The sequence below is a fragment of the Dryobates pubescens genome, chromosome 7 (assembly GCF_014839835.1).
Source record: "Dryobates pubescens isolate bDryPub1 chromosome 7, bDryPub1.pri, whole genome shotgun sequence".
NCBI lineage: Eukaryota > Metazoa > Chordata > Aves > Piciformes > Picidae > Dryobates > Dryobates pubescens.
Genome location: NC_071618.1, coordinates 42,476,832 through 42,498,078, shown reverse-complemented (window position 1 = coordinate 42,498,078; position 21,247 = coordinate 42,476,832). Strand labels below are relative to the sequence as shown.

Below are 21,247 nucleotides of genomic sequence, written 5' to 3'. Positions count from 1 at the left end.
CCGGCGGCGGAGGGATCGCCGCTTGTGCGTATACACTGAGTGTATACCCGGCGGCGGAGGGATCGCCGCTTGTGCGTATACACTGAGTGTATACCCGGCGGCGGAGGGATCGCCGCCTGTGCGTGTACCCTCTGTGCATACCCGGCGGCGGAGGGATCGCCGCTTGTGCGTATACACTGAGTGTATACCCGGCGGCGGAGGGATCGCCTCCTCTGTGTGTACCCTCTGTGTATACCCGGCGGCGGAGGGATCGCCGCTTGTGCGTATACACTGAGTGTATAGCCGGAGGCGGAGGGATCGCCTCCTGTGTGTATAGCCGGCAGAGGGGATCGCCGCCCGTGTGTATACCAGGGGGCGGAGTGATCTCCGCTAGTGTGTGTAGCCGGTGGCGGGAGGCTGAAAATGGCGGGAGGGGAGGGCGCTGAGGTGGAGCAGGGAAGGGGTTCTGTGGGAATGGAAGTGAACCTCCCGACCCTAACCGGGACTGCGGCTCTGCGCGCTGCTTCAGCGGCCCCCGGCTGGGTGCTGCCGTCGGAGTGGGGGTAAGGCGCTTCTGCGTGGACGTCCCTCGGCTCCAGCCCCCCGGGCTGGGGGAAGACAATGAACAGGCGTGCTGAACTGGTCGTGCTGCGTTGTTTTTCTTGCCCTGTGCAACGTATTGAGTGCATAAGTATGAGGGAGGGAAGCTGCTACCTGGTCAAATGTTACTTGCCTTAACAGGATGTTCTTAGGTGCGACCCTTCAGGCCTCTTCCCGTTTCAGCAGCCTAGCTGTCCTTGCTGTCCATGCAAACCAACAGCGTCGCCGCTGGACATTCACAGCATCAGCCAGGTTGGAAAAGACCTCAGAGATCATCAAGTCCAGCCTATTACCTAATATCTAACACCTCCTGACAACTAAACGGTGGCTCCAAGTGCCACATCCAATCCTTTTTTGAACACCTCCAGGGATGGTGACTCCACCACCTCCCTGGGCAGCACATTCCAATGGCCAATCTCTCTGTGAAGAACTTCTTCCTAACACCCAGCCTAAACCTCTCCTGAGAGGAGGAGGTTTGGCTGTCTAGCAGTACCCCAGACCTGACTTGGTTTCTATTTGATCTATCTTGTCTAGAAGAGCAAAAAGCTCACAGAAGTTACATGTTAAGGATTAATGAACATAATAAAATGCATTTTATTATCTTCATGGTGACTTTGTTTGTAACCAGGCTGTTTGTATTCTTATTTTCTTACATGGCCTTTGAAAAAAAAAAATACAATGCATTTCAACCAGTCTTTCTGTTTGACTTGAGAACAGAAGGCTCAGGGGAGACCTTCTTGTTCTCTGCAGCTACCTGAAGGGAGGTTGTAGACAGGTGGGGGTTGGTCTCCCAGGCAAGCAGCACCAGAACAAGAGGACACAGTCTCAAGCTGTGCCAGGGAGGTTTAGGCTGGATGTTAGGAGGAAATTCTTCCCAGCAAGAGAGATTGGCCATTGGAATGTGCTGCCCAGGGAGGTGGTGGAGTCACCATCCCTGGAGGTGTTTAGGAAGAGACTGGATGGGATGCTTGGTGCCATGGTTTAGTTGATTAGATGGTGTTGGGTGATAGGTTGGACTCGATTTCAAAGGTCTTTTCCAACCTGGTTAATTCTATTCTGTTCTAGGCACAGCACATGACGTTTCTTGATGGTAGCAGCATTGATAGATAAAGGTTGAGCTACAGTTACTGCATCACTAAATGTTACTGGAAATGTGGATCAGTAGGAAAGGGAGGCTTTGTTGGTTCTGCTCACACTAGCTCAGCTGCCTCTGCCCTCCCTTTCTGTGAGGAAATAGAAAGTTAATAAAAGATCAAAATCATTAAATCTTTAAGTTGTACTTGTGTTTTCTGTTCTCATAGTACAGTAAAAGTGTGCTGAAGGGAAGTTGTAGCCAGGTGGGGGTTGGTCTCTTCTCCCAGGCAACCAGCACCAGAACAAGAGGACACAGTCTCAAGCTGTGCCAGGGGAGGTTTAGGCTGGATGTTAGGAAGAAATTCTTCCCAGAAAGAGAGATTGGCCATTGGAATCTGCTGCCCAGGGAGGTGGTGGAGTCACCATCACTGGAGGTGTTTAGGAAGAGATTGGATGAGGCACTTGGTGCCATAGTTTAGTTGATTAGATGGTGTGGGATGATAGGTTGGAATTGATGATCTCAAAAGTCTTTTCCAACTTGGTTATTCTATTCTAAGTTCAGGAATTTAATTTTCAAATTTCACTTGCTCCATTTTTATTTCTTTTTCTTTTCTTTTTTTTTTTTGCAGTTAAAGCCATGGCACTGAAACAGGTTTCCAGCAACAGATGCTTTGAGGGTTTCCAGAAAGTGTTTGAACATGACAGGTAAACACTACAAAAGCAAATTAGCTGTTTAGCAATGAATCCATGCTATCATTGCTGTCAGTGTCTGCAGGAAAATGGTGTTCTCACTTCTATCTGTATTTCAGTGAGGAATGCTGTCTACTGCTCTTTTGGCTGTGTTGTCTTTCCTGTTAATGGTTAATGTGTCCAGTGTACTTAGTGCTGCAGATCTGAGATGGGAATCTAGTATTTTTATCTCTGAAAATGGAGCTCCATTACTTTTGTTTGCCTTGTTTGCAGCACAGAGAACCACTCTGTACAAAGTCCCATGCACTCTTAAATGCACTCATGCACTCAAAGTCTATGCACTCTTAAAATGTGCTGTGAGCAGTCAGGTGCAGTACATAGATTCTTGTTTGATGGAGGTGAACAGAACAACTTTGGGGGTTTTTGAGGTGTGGGGTTTGTTTGGGTTTTTGTTTGTTTCTTTGTTTTCATTTCTCATCCAAAGCAAAAAAAACCCCATCATTAGTTACATGAAGCAAGCTTTTATTGACAATTTTGGCTTCAGTATTAGCTGAGCAATTGGTTAGTCTGAGGAAGTTTAGGCTCAGGGTGAGGAGAAAGTTCTTCACTGAGAGAGTCGTTCGCCGTTGGAATGTGCTGCCCAGGGAGGTGGTGGAGTCACCATCCCTGGAGGTGTTCAAGAGGGGATTGGACGTGGCACTTGGTGCCATGGTTTAGTCATGGGATCTGTGGTGACAAGTTGGACTTGATGATTTTTGAGATCTCTTCCAACCTTGGTGATTCTGTTATTCTGTGTTACTTTGCACATTGAAAACCACTCTTGCTGGGGCACGCTGTGCAGTCTCTGTGCTGCAACTCGTGGAAGTCTTCTTCAGTAAAAGTTACTTTCCCATTTAATAGGCAAAGCTCAAGTTAAATTTTTCTGGGGTTCAAAATTCCATTTTCAAACTGCCTCTGCAAAAATGTGGTTTCTGCAAAAAGGTGGTGGAGTCCCCATCCCTGGAGGTCTTCAAGAGGGGATTGGACGTGGCACTTGGTGCCATGGTCTAGTCATGAGGTCTGTGGTGACAGGTTGGACTCGATGATCCTCGAGGTCTCTTCCAACCTTGGCAATACTGTGGTACTGTGATACTGTGGTTTATTTGTAAGTTTTTAAGTAGATTCAGAACAAGGTAGGAGGGTTAGCTGTTTTCAGTTAAGAGGCTGTGACTGAGTTCTAAGATTGCTTTTCACTGTATTTAACTTAGTTGTTACAATTCACTGACCAAGTCTCTCTTTGAGCAAACTGTTGGGGTTTTTTTTTAATGTTCAGGACCTTGTCAATTAAATAATGGGGATAATGTGGTAGTCTTAGGCTCTGCCTCTAAAATTTTTCACACATCTTGAGCAGAACAGTAGTAAAAAGTAAATAAATCATTACATTGGGTGTAAAAAGGAAAATAAAGATAATTCTGTACAATTCCATTGGGGAGGTATCTACCATAAGGCAGTTTTCTGCTTCTCTTCTTGATTCTTTGCTCTGGAGAGATACCAACTTGCTTCTGCTTGACCTTGGCCTCATTGTTTTGGTTAAGTCTAACAGCAACTTTCTCTGCTCCTTTCTCCCATCTTTGTATGGGGGGGTGTGTGGCAGAAAAGGACAAGCTAATAGCTTCCCCTGCTCCTTGACCAGGGGGGGTCCTTGTGTTGTTTATTAACTGTAAATACCTGTAAATATTGCGAATCCTGTGTATTTTGTACATATTCAGTGCATTCCATTGTAGATTATAGGTTTGCTTGTAAATACAGCTTTCATTTGCTTCCAGCTGGGCTGGGCTGGCAAAGTTAATGTTGGGGGGGAAATTTCAACCCACCACAGGTAACAAGGAATATTTTATTAATACAGTGCAGAGCTCAAATGCAAAATGAAATTTGGGATCTACTTGCCTCCAAAAGCAGAAACTGCCAAGTGTCCTGTACTCTACTGGCTCTCAGGTGAGTAACATGAATTTTACTAACTTGAAAAAAGATAATGTTAAGCATGCTTACAATACTGTGCTATAGGTACTGGAAGCACGTGTAGAGTGGCAGCTATGGCATTCTGTATCATCTATTTGAAATACTTGGGAGTGTGCTGTGATAAAGTTGGGAGCATCTGGCCTCAGGGGTAGCCTATCATAGAATCAATAAGGTTGGAAGAGACCTCAGAGATCATTAAGTCAAACCAATCACCCAACACCTCAAGACTAACTAAACCATGGCTGCAAGTGCCACATCCAATCCTTATATGAACACCTCCAGGGATGGTGACTCCACCACCTCCCTGGGCAGCACATTCCAATGGCCAATCTCTCTTTCTGTGAAGAGCTTTCTCCTTACCTCCAGCCTAAACTTCCCCTGGCACAGCTTGAGACTGTGTCCTCCCATTCTGGTGCTGGTTGCCTGGGAGGAGAGACCAACCCCCACCTGGCTACAGCCTTGCTGCAAAATGTTCAGTGTTCAAAATATTCTACCCTTTTTGCCTGTGACACACTGCTCCAGCCTACAGGCTAGGGGACAAGATCCAGCCTGTGGGAGTCAGCAAATTTGTCCTCCAGACCCCACCTTCATCAGAGTGCTGCTTTGCAGGTGAACTTGGAAAGGGAAGTGCTGTTAGCTGCCTTGGTGCAAGCACAGGTAGAGTGAGGTAACCCTGTGGGTGAGAAACAGCCAGAAGAGGAAGAGTGTTGTGTGTCAGCAGTGAAGTTGTCTCATTCACAGCATTGTTTCTTCAGTGTCCTGTCCATTTGTTGTCTTACTAGATGGAAAGCAAGCTTGAATGAGACTGTATGGACAAGCATGTGCTCCCAGTTATCCTGGCTTTATTCCCCCACCCACAGAGCACCAGAAGTGCATAAATAATATTAAGGCATTGTTCCAAAATTGGCCAGGTTGATGTTGGTAAATGGCTTCAGGATTAATTGGTTACAACATTTTTTTTCCTGTTATTTATCCTGAAGAGCAGATGTTCTCTCTGTTCTGTAGTTTTAGGAGCTGCTTTATTGAAGCTTGTGTTTAGGAAGTTGGAGAGCTGACTGGTGGAGACTGTATTTGTTGTATGCATTCCTGTCACAAAATAGCTAGTAAGTGTGATTTATAGAATGGAATGGAATGGAATGGAATGGAATGGAATGGAAGGGAAGGGAAGGGAAGAGAAGAGAAGAGAAGAGAAGAGAAGAGAAGAGAAGAGAAGAGAAGAGAAGAGAAGAGAAGAGAAGAGAAGAGAAGAGAAGAGAAGAGAAGAGAAGAGAAGAGAAGAGAAGAGAAGAGAAGAGAAGAGAAGAGAAGAGAAGAGAAGAGAAGAGAAGAGAAGAGAAGAGAAGAGAAGAGAAGAGAAGAGAAGAGAAGAGAAGAGAAGAGAAGAGAAGAGAAGAGAAGAGAAGAGAAGAGAAGAGAAGAGAAGAGACCAGACCAGACCAGACCAGACCAGACCAGGTTGGAAAAGACCTTCGAGGTCAGGTCCAACCTGTCACCCTATCAGTTAGGAACTGGCTGGAGGGCCAAGCCCAGAGAGTGGTGGTGAATGGTGCCACAGCCAGCTGGCAGCCAGGCACTAGTGGTGTCCCCCAGGGATCAGTGCTGGGCCCCATCCTGTTCAGTATCTTTATTGATGATCTGGACAAGGGGATTGAGTCCATCATCAGTAAGTTTGCAGATGACACCAAGTTTGGAGCAGGAGTTGATCTGTTAGAGGGTAGGAGGGCTCTGCAGAGGGACCTTGACAGGCTGGACAGAGGCCAGCATGATGGCATTTAACAAGTCCAAGTGCCATGTGATGCACTTTGATCTCTTCTCCCAGGCAACCAGCACCAGAGCAAGAGGACAGTCTCAAGCTGTGCCAGGGGAAGTTTAGGCTTGAGGTGAGGACAAGCTTCTTCACAGAAAGAGTTGTTAGCCATTGGAATGTGCTGCCCAGGGAGGTGGTGGAGTCACCATCCCTGGAGGTGTCCAGAAAAGGATTGGACGTGGCACTTGAAGCCATGGTTTAGTTAGTCCTGAGGTGTTGGGTGATAGGTTGGACTTGATGATCTCTGAGGTCTTTTCCAACCTTATTGATTCTATGATTCTATGAAAGGCTAGTGTCACTGGAAGTAAAAGTGCCTCTGTGTCTGTTTCTGTGGAGTACTAAGCGTTATTGAACCCAGTGCAAAGGCTTTGCCGTGTCTCTCGTGTTTTGTTTCAAAACCTTTTCTGTCAAGAAGAGTTTTTGAGCCTGGTATGCTGTGAGCACTGTGTACCCAATGCTGTGTTTTATTTCTCTAGGGTTAACTTGCACAGAACAGAATTTCATAACAAAAGCTGGTTTTCATCAAGCTGCAGCTGAACATGGCCTCATTGTAGTCGCGCCGGACACAAGCCCACGTAAGTTTTAACAAGAGACATGGTAACAGGCATCACGCTGAAGCACACTGTCTTTATCCTCAGAGACCTGAGTGCTGCACTTTGCTCCACTTGTGTTGCCCACCTGAGTCAGAACATGACCTCACCTCTGCATCTTGCAGTTTTCTGGGTTACATTGTTCATGTTCTTAATACCGCGGTGGTGAAGGTTTGACATTTGAAACTCTTCTGTTGTTGTGGCGCTAAAGCCAGAACAAAGCAGCCATTGAGTTCAGCACAGGTGAGGAGAGGGAACAAAAGGGCAAAGAGAGACAGTTGCCTGCACTTTGTGTCTTGCTGAGAGTTTAAAAAGATCTGCAGAAATGTGTTGTCTTCCAGAGCTGAGGAAATGCATGTCTCCAGAGAATTCCAGAACATGAAAAAGGCAAACCAGAAACTCATCCCCATTAGCAGCTTGTGGTGGTTTAAGCCTTAACTGGAGTTTAATCTACCCAAAAAAAATAACCTGGAGTTGGTTTGGAAGTAGGAGCAGTAATTTTTTTAACAAAATCTATGTATAGCAGTAAGAGGGAGGGTTTACAAGGGTAAGGAACAAGGATGAATAGGAGAATATACCAACCCAAACTTGGATGGCCTTGTGTCTGCCTCGGTGGATGTGGATTTCAGTCCTTCAGAGAAGCCTGGATGCAGCAGGGGGAAGACCAGGCCTGACCACGTGGCAGAAGCAGGAGGCCAGCAGCAGCTCTTGGTTCTTTTGAACAGGCCAGGCAGGAGCAAAGAGAGAGATGGCCTCAGTGTCTTCCTTTGTATAGGCTTGCTGGACAGGGAGGGGGAGTGGAATAGACCACCTTCCACCTGGGGGACCCCTCCTTCTGGCAGGGGATAACCAAGTCCCTCTCTGTTCACCTGGATCAGGTTTCTTTTGTCCCCTGGGGGAAGCAGGGCTCTCACAACCAGGATGGGTGTAACCCAGCACACAGTTGCAATAGATTAGTGATGAATGGCCTTTTAAAGTGATGTACTGTTCTTTGTATAAGGCTGAGTTTATATCTGGTATGGGAACCCCCACAATGGTGGAACTGCAGTTACTGGATAGGGCATTCTAGACTGGGTGCTTCCTGTTGCTGCCACAGAAGTTACACCTCTGGTGTCCAGCCTAGTAGGTGGACATAGGAAACAGTGTATTTCATACCCATAATATCCTGTGCCCTATAAATCCATCTGGAAAGTCTTTCACTTCCTCTTTCTTCCCTCTCTGCTCTGTGGGAGATGCTCCCCATTGGGTAATGGTGGGGGAGTTATCTCAAGGCCTGGCTAGGCCTAATGCCAGGAGGAGAAGGGGGAGGGGCAGTCTCAGACCTGGGCAGTCTCAGACCTGGGCAGTCTTGAGACCAGCCTAGCAGTGGGGGAGGAAGAAAGAGCCCTGGGGGCTTTTGGTATACCCTCAAGTAGGGAGAATGGAAGTGTTGGGAGGCTTTTGGGTGTGCTGTTGGGGACTCTGTATGCTTTGGGGATTCTTTTGCCACGATGCTTGCAACTTCTGTCAAACACTAATTGCTTTTCCATTTAAACTTTCCATCACTTCTGCAATCCACTTGTGTGAGTCTCATTCTTTTGCCCCTTTCAGGGGCAAGAGAGGATCTGCCTGGCCTCAAAGCAGGACAGTCTTCTGCAGATTCACTGTGTGATGTTTAGTATTTGCTGGATTTTGCTGAAGCCTTTGCTGGATTCCAGAGAAGGGCAACGAGGCTGGGGAGAGGCCTTGAGCACAGCCCTGTGAGGAGAGGCTGAGGGAGCTGGGGTTGCTTAGCCTGGAGAAGAGGAGGCTCAGGGGAGACCTTCTTGTTGTCTACAACTGCCTGAAGGGAGGTTCTAGCCAGGTGGGTCTCTTCTCCCAGGCAGCCAGCAACAGAACAAGAGGACACAGTCTCAAGCTGCACCAGGGGAGGTTCAGGTTGGATGTGAGGAAGAAATTCTTCCCAAAAAGAGAGATTGGCCATTGGAATGTGCTGCCCAGGGAGGTGGTGGAGTCACCATCACTGGAGGTGTTTAGGAAGAGACTGGATGAGGCACTTGGTGCCATGGTTTAGTTGATTAGATGGTGTTGGGTGATAGGTTGGACTCAATGATCTCAAAGGTCTCTTCCAACCTGGTTAATTCTATTCTATGCTATTATTCTATGCTATTATTCTATGCTATGCTATGCTATGCTATGCTATGCTATGCTATGCTATCCCATCCCATCCCATCCCATCCCATCCTATCCCATCCCATCCTATCCTATCCTATCCTATCCTATCCTATCCTATCCTATCCTATCCTATCCTATCCTATCCTATCCTATCCTATCCTATCCTATCCTATCCTATCCTATCCTATCCTATCAGCATTGCCTTTTTTGCCTGGCAGGACTTTCTGAGTCTTCAAAGGTGGACTTTTATATCCAACATGTTGTGTAAGCAGACCCAGTCTCCACAACTGCTGGCCTGTTAACTTACCAAATCACTCAGTGTTCAAGGGCATGTCACAGGAGCAAACTCAGCTTTGATCCTTTGAAAATTGGATTCCACCTGATGACAGAGTAGTGGGTAATTGTCAAGGACTGTCAAATTACAGGTTGGTGTGCAGTGTAATCTGACAGTGGTGAAAGCCCACGTAATTTTGGGGTGCAGAAGCTAGGAACACTTTGGAGGAAAGGAGGGCATTTTATCCTGTCACATACACTTGGAAATATTACATTCTGTTCTGCAAAGCAGGCTGGTAAATCATGGGCTCATCAATGGAGCAGTGAGAGAGGACTGGCTGGGGTGTACTTGCATTCAAGGAGACTACTGCAATTGAAAGTGTGGCCTTGGAAAAATGGATACAGCCCTGTAGTTACTGAAAGAAGGAATTGCTTCAGTTTTATGAGGAGTCATTGATGAGAGCAGTGAAGTGAATTGCAGACAAGGCAGAGTTACATACTTCAGAACTGATAGGAACAGGAAGTGTCATTATGTTGCTGAATCTTAATAAGGGAGGTGTAGCAGGCATTACCTGGAGCATTTAAACTGGTCTGGACACATCACTGGATGATACATGGGTCTGTCCTTCTAGGGGAAGGAAAATTTACTGCAGTTTCTCACATAGTTTCTTTATAGTTGATAGGAGGAGGTCTAGTAACTGACATAAGCTGATAACACCAATTAACAAGTGTCAGCTTCTGAGTAGGTCCCTGGGTAAATTGTGTGAAGCTTTACTGAAGTACAGCTACCTGAAGGGAGGTTGTAGCCAGGTGGGGGTTGGTCTCTTCTCCCAGGCAACCAGCACCAGAACAAGAGGACACAGTCTCAAGCTGCACCAGGGGAGGTTTAGGCTGGATGTTAGGAAGAAATTCTTCCCAGAAAGAGAGATTGGCCATTGGAATGTGCTGCCCAGGGAGGTGGTGGAGTCACCATCACTGGAGGTGTTAAGGAAGAGCCTGGATGAGGCACTTGGTGCCATGGTTTAGTTGATTAGATGGTGTTGGGTTATGGGTTGGACTTGATGATCTCTGAGGTCTTTTCCAACCTGGTTATTTCTATTCTATTCTAATTCTATTTCCATTTTCTATTCCTTATTCCCTTCCCCTTCCCCTTCCCCTTCCCCTTTCCCTTTCCCTTTCCCTTTCCCTTTCCCTTCCCTGTAGGTGAGGAGAGATCTGTGTGTTCTGTGTATTTATCAAGGTATACTGAAGCAGCTTAGAAGTTCCATACATGTGCAATATTGATGAATGAATTAACACTTGAAAACACTCTGCTAATGAATGAAAATCCAGGGTGTCTTATGGTTGGATGGGTAGAGATGTGTTGAGAAACTCCTTTCCAATCCCTCTGCTTTTGTGTGGCAAGGTCTCCAGTTCTGGACATCTAATAAATGGGAAGACAGTAACTACAGAGAGAATTTTCATGGCAGGTGGCTGCAATATTGAAGGAGAAGATGAAAGCTGGGATTTTGGCACTGGTGCTGGCTTTTATGTGGATGCCACTGAAGAGCCTTGGAAAACAAACTATAGGATGTATTCCTACATAAAGGATGAGGTAACTCTGCTGCTGGGTTCCTCTGGTGGTTTTGGCTAAGATGAAGAGTGGGTACAGTTTAGTCATGCTTTTTGTTCCAGGCACCAAAGCTTGCCTGTTTGATAGCCCAGAGATGGTTTGTTGTTTTCTTGCTTGCCTCTTTCATGGAAAGAGCTTACTGTTGCTTTTTTAATCCTTTGTTATTTTGGTGGTTGGATTTATCCAGTTGGTAGCCCTTCCCTCACCAAACACATAACAACTACCTGAAGGGAGGCTGTAGGCAGGTGTGGGTTGGTCTTAAACACCTCCAGGGATGGGGCCCCAACCACCTCCCTGGACAACCCATTCCAGGGCTTCACCACTCTCCTGGGGAAGAACTTCCTCCTCACCTCCAGCCTGAATCTCCCCACCTCCAGCTTCATTCCATCCCCCCTAGTCCTAGCACTACCTGAGAGCCTGAGAAGTCCCTCCCCAGCCTTCTTGGAGGCCCTCTTCAGATACTGGAAGGCCACAATGAGGTCACCTGGGAGCCTTCTCTGCTCCAGACTGAACAGCCCCAACTCCTTCAGTCTGTCCTCACAGGAGAGGTGCTCCAGCCCTCTGCTCATCCTCCTGGCCCTTCTCTGGACACCTTCCAGCACCTCCAGATCCCTCTTGGAATAGGGGCTCCAGAACTGGAGGCAGGACTCCAGGTGGGGTCTCCCCAGAGCTGAGCAGAGGGGGAGAATCCCCTCCCTGGCCCTGCTGGCCACACTTCTCTTGCTGCAGCCCAGGCTCTGGTTGGCTTTCTGGGCTGCAAGTGCACACTGAGAGCTCCTGGTGAGCTTCTCCTCCCCCAGCACCCCCAAGTCTCTCTCCTCAGGGCTGCTTTCCAGCCAGTCACTGCCCAGCCTGGATTTGTGCCTGGGATTGCCTCCACCCAGCTGCAGGACCCTGCCCTTGCTCTTGTTGAACCTCCTGAGGCTGGCTTGTGCCCACCTCTCCAGCCTGTCCAGGTCCCTCTGGATGGATCCCTTCCCTCCAGCCTGTCTGCTGCACCACACAGCTTGGTGTCCTCAGCAAACTTGCTGAGGGTGCACTCAATGCCACTGTCCATGGCACCCACAAAGATGTTGACCAAGCCTGGTCCCAGGACTGATCCCTGAGGGACTCTGCTTGTCCCTGGCCTGCACTGGGGCATGGAGCCCTGGACAGCCACTCTTTGGGTGCAGCCATCAAGCCAGTTCTGTATCCATCCAGTGGTTACCCATCAAACCCATGTGTCACCAGCCTGGAGACCAGGCTGTGGTGCAGGACAGTGTCGAAGGCTTTGCTCAGGGCCGGGTTTTATGTTGTAGTTCAGATTGCTTTCAGGCCATGATCACAAATGTCAAGCGAGACCAAAGATGTGCTTTTGGTGTCAGAGGCTTCTTGGCACTATGTTAGCTATTTGTGTGCTTTTCTTTCCTAAATATATGCAGTTACTTTAGTATTTTTTCTTGTTACTGTTGCTTTGCAGCTGCCTAAACTAATCAATGCCAATTTTCCAACTGACCCTGAACGGATGTCGATTTTTGGCCATTCCATGGGAGGTCATGGAGCTCTTATTCTCACTCTGAAGAATCCTGGAAAGTACAAAGTAAGTGTTTGCTGGACTCAGCACTGGTTAGACCACACCTTGAGTCCTGTGTCCAGTTCTGGGCCCCTCAGTTTAAGAAGGATATTGAGACTCCTGAATGTGTCCCGAGAGGGGCAACAAAGTTGGGGAAGGGTCTGGAGCACAGCCCTGTGAGGAGAGGGTGAAGGAGCTGGGGTTGCTTAGTCTGGAGAAGAGGAGGCTCAGGGGAGACCTTCTTGCTCTCTACAACTCCCTGAAGGGAGGTTGTAGCCAGGTGGGGGTTGGTCTCTTCTCCCAGGCACCCAGCACCAGAACAAGAGGACACAGTCTCAAGCTGTGCCAGGGGAGGTTTAGGCTTGGGTGAGGAGAAAGTTCTTCCCAGAAGGAGTGATTTGCCATTGGAATGTGCTGCCCAGGGAGGTGGTGGAGTCACCATCCCTGGAGGTATCCAAGAAAGGATTGGATGTGGCACTTGCAGCCATGGTTTACTTAGTCCTGAGGTGTTGGGTGACAGGTTGGCCTTGATGATCTCTGAGGTCTTTTCCAACCTCTTGGATTCTATGATAATACAGTTTACATGAGGTATACTAAGGCTTGTAGAGATTTCTGTAGAAGGGAAGAAAGAAACCATAATACCAGGTTCTGTTACAGCATTAAATGTATAAATGGCTTTACTTGCAGCTGTTCATTGATACCTAGTATTAGAATATTGAATGCTTCCAGAAGCACCACTCAGGGATGATGAGTATCACTAAAATTGGAGGGGGGGTCTGAGGAGGAGAAGGGGGAATCTGTAAATTTTTAAAGGCAAAAAGAAAGTTGTGTTTCTTTTGGATTACACTACAGCTCTTCCAAACCAGTAACTTTTGCTTCTGAACAAAGCCCTTCTAGCTCTGGAGTTACTTCATGCTGCCAGTATTGTTTAGGAATCTGCTTGTGTGCTCTATCCTTTTAAATCTTGCCTTGTTCATTCTGGAGCTTTACCAGCAGAGCTTCTTGCCACCATTATGTGTGTGTTTGCAGAGCCTTTTAACTCCAACTGATAGCAGGTGTACCTGTAGGGGCTGGATGAGGCACTTGGTGCCATGGTTGAGTTGATTAGATGGTGTTGGGTGATAGGTTGGACTTGATGATCTCAAAGGTATTTTCCAACCTGGTCAATTCAATTCAATTCAATTCAATTCTATCCTATCCTATTCTATCTTATCCTATCCTATCCTATCCCATCCCATCTCCTATCCTATCAGCACTTGGAGTAGTATCTGGAGGCTCTCCCCCCTGCCCACTTTACCCTACCAAGATTTTCATGTCAGCTTTTCCAAATACTCTCTAATTTACTTGTCTTTTTGGTTCTTTATTGAACATGCAACACATCTGAAGTTGTGTTCATTTGTGTTCTACTTGAGCCTAAAGCAACCATGCTGGACCTGATTTGGCTTTCCTTTCATGCTCACGAGGGTTTGAGGGGAACTTTGTGGTTGGCTTTGGAGCTGGGCTTGTGGAAAGTGCATGGCTGAGTGCTGCTGTTTGAAAGATGTGGGGCTCTGCCCTTGGGGATCAGTCCTGTCATGGGCTGTCTGGGCACTGGGCAGGCAGCAGCTGCAGAAATGCAGCTGCAGTTTTGCAAATAGCACAACACTCAGTGTCAGCAGCTTGGCCTTCTAAAAGAGTTGGATGTAAGAGAAAGCTTCATTTTTCTCTCTCTCATTTTTACCTTTTGGAGGCAGTAGGTCAGAAATTTTCCTTTTCCCTGGTGGCACTTAGGTGTGAGTTTTATCATCTAAGAGAACTACACATGAAATTGAAAATACCAAAATCCAAGAGGACTGGCAGTGCCTCAGGTGGTTTGTGGCTATTTTTCTGCAAGACAGGAGAGTGGAAATATTGCTGTCCCAGGGCTAAATCCAAAAGAATAAAAGAGTGTAAGAACAGGGCTTGGACTCCTGGCAGAGGTACCAGGAGTTGTGATCTGAAATGTACTTTTCTTCACCCCTGAGCCTGGAGGTGCCTACATTTTTGAGACACTCTTGCATGTTTAGACTGGCTGAGCAGCCCCATGCCTCAGGAATTTTTGTTAGGTCCTGCCAAAATGCAGCTGGACTCAAAATGGTCCTACACTTGGACCATGGTGACCCAACAGCAGGCTTGAGAGCCTTCTGGGGCTGGTCTCTTCTCCCAGGCAGCCAGCACCAGAACAAGACGACACAGTCTCAAGCTGCACCAGGGGAGGTTTAGGCTGGAGGTTAGGAAGAAATTCTACACAGAGAGAGTGATTGCCCATTGGAATGGGCTGCCTGGGGAGGTGGTGGAGTCACCATCACTGGAGGTGTTTAGGAGGAGACTTGATGGGGTGCTTGGTGCCATGGGTTAGTTGATTAGGTGGTGTTGGATGATAGGTTGGACTTGATGATCTTGAAGGTCTCTTCCAACCTGGTTTATTCTATTCTGTGCTGCCTAAGGTAATTCAAGCCAACATCTCCCAAGAAGGAAAGGAATGGGGCATCTAGCCCTGCCTTTTGAAGCTTGGCTCAGGAGCAAAAAAGCAAAGCAAAACTGTTAAGACCAGAAAGAACAGATAAGAGGACAGTAGGATCACGTTTAGGATGCTTCAGAGGGTTGGTGGGGAAGTCCTGGGTGCTGGTGGTAACTTCAAAATCACTTTTGAAAAGGCTCTTAGTCTGCTTGCCAGTTGGCAGAGACCACCTTTCTTGATTCACCTTTGTTTTTTCATGCTTTCTTTCTGAACAGTCTGTGTCAGCCTTTGCTCCCATCTGCAATCCCATCCAGTGTCAGTGGGGGAAGAAAGCCTTTGGTGGGTACCTGGGATCAGATGTAAGCAAATGGGAGGTAAGTGATGCAACTCATGGTCCTTCAGCAGCATGTGAAGGAGTGTTCTGTAGATACATCACAGCAGGAATCTGGGACAAAACTCAGGGGTGCCCCTGAGCTGGTGCTGCTGTTTTGCTATGCCCTTAAGCATGGATAAACATTTTACATGTTTCTAGTGGTTATGACATGCTGCTGGTGCTGATAACATGAGATGAAGGCTCTCACCACATGGACTTAATTTCTACTTGTTCAATGAGGATCATGAAGTCAGCTCTAAGAAGCCCTGTGAGCAGTCTGAGACCTTCCATGCTGCATAGAAGCAGTGAGCAGTTTAAAAGACTGAAACTGTGGCCTGTTTCCTCAAAAGCTCAGTTCTCAGCCTACAAACCAGCTGGGCTTTGCAGTAGCCAGAAAAGAGAAACTGCTACAAACTGTACAGAAAGTGAGGAGCCCCATGGCATCTGCAGAGGCAGCACACAGAGGGGCCCATTGGATCCTGGGAAGTTGGTATCCTGTGGAAGAGGATTAAAGAAGAAAAAGTTAGGTTTCTAGCTCTAGAAGCCTAAGTTTGGAATACAAGTAGTCATGTGTGGAGGGGTAAGATGCAAAAATCCTGGTCTGCATGTTGTTGCACTGCCTGGGCAGCCCTTTGGTGGTTTTAATCTCAGCATAAACAGTGCTGGAGTTGTCCCTAGAATCTAGTCACAGAGATCACTTGTGACCAGGTACTCTGAATTCCTTGTAAATGACTACAAAGTGAAGTTAAATCCCTTGTAAAGGGGATGGAAGTGTCTCTAAGGAAGATGCCCAGCTCTGATTAAAACCTTACAGGAATGGAGAGCATTAGCTGCTTCCACAGTTAGATTGGATATTTAAAAATGATGAAGGAAACTTTCTTACACTTCACATAATTCCTTGAGTCCTGTGTCCAGTTCTGGGATCCTCAGTTTAAGAAGGACATTGAGACACAGGAAGGTGTCCAGAGAAGGGCAACGAGGCTGGGGAGAGGTCTGGAGCACAGCCCTGCGGGGAGAGGCTGAGGGAGCTGGGGTTGCTTAGAAGAGGAGGCTCAGGGGAGACCTCATTGCTGTCTACAACTACCTGAAGGGGGATTGTAGCCAGGAGGGAGTTGGTCTCTTCTCTCTAGCAACCAGAACAAGAAGACACAGTCTCAAGCTGCACCCAGGGGAGGTTAAGCTTGAGGTGAGGAGAAAGTTCATCCCAGAAAGAGAGATTGGCCATTGGGATGTGCTGCCCAGGGAGGTGGTGGAGTCACCATCCCTGGAGGTGTTCAAGAGGGGACTGGATGAGGCACTTGAAGCCATTATTTAGCTGGCCATGAGGTGTATGAGGGTATCAGGTTGGACTTGATGATCTCTGAGGTCTTTTCCAACCTGGTTGAAGCTGTGAGGGTTGGGCATGGGGACCTCTTTCTGGCCTCTTAACTCGCTCTGGAGCTTTTCTACCAACCCTGTGCAGTACATCACCAGCAGGCAGCAGGAACAGATTCAGACCTGCCTTTGCACAGATACACAGCCTCTGATTTCCATATTGCTGCTTGAAATTGCCCTATGTTACATCAGTGTTCTGACCTTTAGGTGCCCAAATAGTTACATGAAGATACTGAGTTGTCTTTGCAAGATCTCATTTCTGTATGAGCAGGTGACTTGGTACTGGATCATCTTGCAGTTCTTGAGTCTGTATGGATTTAGCTCTGGGCTGGACATTGTGTTTGGTCCAGAAATAATGTTGAAGTGCCTACTTGATAATTACTTAGGTCATACCTTTGGCCTTTAAGAACATGAGTGTTACTTCTCATTTGCCTGGAGTTCTCCAAAGTGCAATTTCATGTCCTGATCAGTATCTCCCAGTACTTGGTAGCTGCCATTCCTCCCTTGCAGTCAGCAGACTTCACCCAGTCACACAACTGAATGTTCTTTCTTTCTGGAGGTGTTCAGGAGGAGACTTGATAGGGTGCTTGGTTGCATGGTTTAGTTGATTAGGTGGTGTTGGATGATAGGTTGTACACAATGATAGTGTACACAATGATAGCAAGGTCTCTTCCAACCTGGTTTATTCTATTCCTATTCCTGCAGGCATATGATGCTACACAACTTGTGAAGTCCTACCCAAACTCTCACTTGGACATCTTGATTGATCAAGGCAAAGATGACCAGTTCCTATCAGCAGGCCAGTTACTGCCTGATAACTTCATTGCAGCCTGTACAGAGCAGAAAATCCCAGTTGTCTTTAGATTGCAGCAGGTAGGTTGCTTCTGCAGTCCATGGTTGTTGGGTTGCTAATGTGTGATTTTTGAGCCTGTGTGGCAGGTAGTGAAGAAATTGTCTCTTCATGGGGTGTGCTGTCACTGACCTGTGACTGTGTGCCCTGCCCAGGTGAGGAAGAGGGTGAGGAGTGACATTTCCCATAGCATGATGGCATTGAACAAGTCCAAGTGCCAGGTGGTGCACTTGGGTCACAACCACCCCATGCAGTGCTACAGGCTGGGGTTGGAGTGGCTGGAGAGCAGCCAGGCAGAAAGGGACCTAGGGGGGACTGGTTGACAGCAGCTGAACATGAGCCAGCAGTGTGGCCAGGTGGCTAAGAAGGCCAATGGCATCCTGGCCTGGATCAGGAATACTGTGGCCAGCAAGAGCAGAGAGGTCACTCTGCCCTGTATTCAGCACTGGTCAGGCCACACCTGGAGTCCTGTGTCCAGTTCTGGGCTCCTCAATTTAAGAAGGAGATTGAAACACTTGAACATGTCCAGAGAAGGGCAACAGAGCTGGGGAGGGGTTTGGAGCACAGCCCTGTGAGGAGAGGCTGAGGGAGCTGGGGTTGCTTAGCCTGGAGAAGAGGAGGCTCAGGGGAGACCTTCTTGCTGTCTGCAACTACCTGAGAGGAGGTTGTAGCCAGGTGGGGGGTCGGTCTCTTCTCCCAGGCAAGCAACACAAGAACAAGAGGACACAGTCTCAAGCTGTGCCAGGGGAAGTTTAGGCTTGGGGTGAGGAAAGAGTTCTTCCCAGAAAGAGAGATTGGCCATTGGAATGTGCTGCCCAGGGACGGGGTGGAGTTACCCTCCCTGGAGGTGTTCAGGAGGGGCTTGGACTTGGCACTTGAAGCCATGGTTTAGTTGGTCATGAGGTCCTGAGTGACAGGTTGGACTTGATGATCTCTGAGGTCCTTTCCAACCTTATTGGTTCTAGGATCTATCAACCATCAAGGAGTGCAATATCCATCAGTTCAGCTGCACCACTAGGTGGGGTCATGATTCTAGTTTAGCAGACTGCTCTGTTGATGTCAATTCAAGTTGCAGGCAGTCAGCTGAAGCAGCAGCAGTAATGCTTCATAATAAGTAGGTTTCCCAGTGGGTACACAAGCAAAGTGAGAGCTGTGGTTTTGCTGGATTCCTTATCTGTGCTGTGGGAATCATGTTTAGTGTAACACTGTGATGTAGTTTGCTTATGCTTTGGTGGACAGCATAGAACTGCTTGACCTCTCCCCAGTTCAGTCAAAGACCCAGGTGGAAGGTTTGCTCTTTCCTGTAGTGCAGTAGCTCAGCCCCCACTTCATCTTCCCCAGGCAGCTCTTGCTCCCTCTACACCATCCTCCACCCTGCCTAAATAGCTCCTGCTCCATCACCATCATTTTTGCACCCATCCCAGACCCTCACCAGCCAAGATACCACACAGAGGAGCTCAGCCCCAGCCAGCACCTGTGGGTGATATTGGAGCAGTCATGAATCCTGGCCCTAACAGCCGGGGGGCCACCAGGCCCCCCGGCCTTTGGAGTCACCACCACCAACACCCAGTGTGCACCAGGGGCACTCACCAGTGAGGAGAGGAGGATCCTCAGCCCAGATGGGCTCAGCTTAGGGCTGCTGCCCTTCCTGAGGGGGATTAAATAGGGGAGTAGGTGGGGAGGGCAAAGTGACCACACCTGGGGTGGGAGGAGACTCCAGCAGAGCCCAGGTGCTGTGGGTTTGAGGGGAAAAAGGGAGAAAATGGGGCAGGAGGTGTGGTGGTGGAAAAGGGGCAGATCTGGTGGGAAAGGGGGTGGGGTGGTGAAAGAAGGGGAGTTTAAAATAACTTTATTTTCCATAAATCTTTCATAATGCACACCTGCAGGTCCTGGTGTGCTTTGCCTCCAAGCAAAAACAACAAACCAACACTTCATAAAATAATCACAGAATAGAATCACAGAATCAATAAGGTTGGAAAAGACCTCAGAGGTCATCAAGTCCAACCTAGCACCCAACACCTCAGGACTAACTAAACCATGGCTTCAAGTGCCACATCCAATCCTCTTGACTTCCAGGGACAGTGACTCCACTCCCAGGCTGGGGAGAGGTCTGGAGCACAGCCCTGTGAGGAGAGGCTGAGGGAGCTGGGGTTGCTTAGCCTGGAGAAGAGGAGACTCAGGGGAGATCTTCTTGCTGTCTACAATTAACTGAAGGGAGGTTGTAGCCAGGTGGGGGTTGGTCTCTTCTCCCAGGCACCCAGCACCAGAACAAGAGGACACAGTCTCAGGCTGCACCAGGGGAGGTTTAGTCTCGAGGGGAGGAGAAAGTTCTTCCCAGCAAGAGTAATTGGCTGTTGGAATGTGCTGCCCAGGGAGGTGGTGGAGTCACCATCCCTGGAGGTGTTCAAGAGGGGATTGGATGTGGCACTTGAAGCCATGGTTTAGTTAGTCCTGAGGTGTTGGGTGACAGGTTGGACTTGATGATCTCTGAGGTCTTTTCCAACCTTAGTGATTCTGTGATTGTAATAAGCCTCTGTGTTAAGCCCAGACTATGGATTTTGGTGTATATGCTTTGTCCTGTTATGTGTCATTGTGAATAGCACTTCCATTTAAACTTTCCATCCTATCTGTCCTTTGTGTGAGCATTTTCTTTGTTTTGCCCCTTTTGGAGCAAAAGAGCGATCAAGCTGGCTCACTCTGAACCACCAGAGGGTTTTATATCAAATGCAGGGACTTTTGAGTTCTGAACACACATCAAACCAGAGAAGTCATTGACTTTCCTGGAAGACAGAGTGGCATGACTGCTTCGTCAGCAACTGTATGATGAAGCCAGAACAAGAGGACACAGTCTCAGACAGCACCAGGGGAGGTTTAGGCTCAAGGTGAGGAGAAAGCACTTCACAGAGAGAGTTGTTAGCCCTTGGAATGTGCTGCCCAGGGAGGTGGTGGAGTCACCATCCCTGGAGGTGTTCAGAAAGGGCTCGGACGTGGCACTTGAAGCCACGGTTTAGAAGTCCTGAGGTGTTGGGTGATAGGTTGGACTTGCTGCTCTTTTGCAGCTTCACTGATTCTATGGTTCTATGGTTATTTGCTGCTTTCTGTGTCCCTCTCCAGGGTTATGATCACAGCTATTTTTTCATTGCAACGTTCATCAACGACCACATCAAACACCACGCGAAATACCTCAACGCCTGAACCCTTTGGGTGTGAGCATCGTCTGCCCACGAGGAATCAAGGGATAGTGGTGACCCAGACAAAGGAAGTGTTTGCTGAAAGCACTCTCTGTAAAATGGAGCTCTTCTGATTGTACTGCCAAGAGAAATAAAAGTCCCACTTAATTTGATGCGTGTGCTGTAGAGTAAGTATTGGGGATGTGCTTGCATGCTTTCACAGAGAGAGTGATTGGCCGTTGGATGTGGTGGAGTCACCATCCCTGGCCAATGGCATCCACGCCTGCATCAGGAGTAGTGTGCCCCTGGACTCAGCACTGGTTAGGTCACACCTTGAGTCCTGTGTCCAGTTCTGGGCCCCTCAATTTAAGAAGGAGATTGAGACTCTTGAGCGTGTCCAGAGAAGGGCAATGAGGCTGGGGAGAGCCCTTGAGCACAGCCCTGTGAGGAGAGGCTGAGGGAGCTGGGGTTGCTGAGCCTGGAGAAGGGAAGGCTCAGGGGAGACCTTTTTGCTGTCTACAATTAACTGAAGGGAGGTTGTAGCCAGGTGGGGGTTGGTCTCTTCTCCCAGGCAGCCAGCACCAGAACAAGAGGACACAGTCTCAAGCTGTACCAGGGGAGGTTCAGGCTGGAGGTGAGGAAGGAATTCTTCCCAGCAAGAGAGATTGGCCA

General features: G+C 48.1%; 1 protein-coding gene across 1 annotated transcript; it reads left to right on the top strand.

The window, feature by feature from the left end:
- The first annotated feature begins 2,287 nt into the window (after nucleotides 1-2,287).
- Nucleotides 2,288-20,748, top strand: ESD (esterase D). The gene is made up of 8 exons (XM_009906261.2): nucleotides 2,288-2,358; nucleotides 4,229-4,317; nucleotides 6,625-6,723; nucleotides 10,635-10,759; nucleotides 12,237-12,356; nucleotides 15,084-15,182; nucleotides 17,261-17,428; nucleotides 20,520-20,748. Exons 1-8 carry the CDS (start codon nucleotides 2,291-2,293, stop codon nucleotides 20,598-20,600), a joined length of 849 nt encoding a protein of 282 aa, XP_009904563.1. The 5' UTR covers nucleotides 2,288-2,290; the 3' UTR covers nucleotides 20,601-20,748.
- The last annotated feature ends 499 nt before the right edge of the window (nucleotides 20,749-21,247 follow it).

Excerpts from the sequence above, each read along its gene's own strand:
- ESD (XM_009906261.2), top strand. The coding sequence starts at position 2,291 with ATGGCACTGAAACAGGTTTCCAGCAACAGATGCTTTGAGGGTTTCCAG. Across the intron at positions 10,760-12,236 it reads ATTCCTACATAAAGGATGAG|CTGCCTAAACTAATCAATGC; the intron begins GTAACTCTGCTG and ends GTTGCTTTGCAG. Across the intron at positions 17,429-20,519 it reads TTGTCTTTAGATTGCAGCAG|GGTTATGATCACAGCTATTT; the intron begins GTAGGTTGCTTC and ends GTCCCTCTCCAG.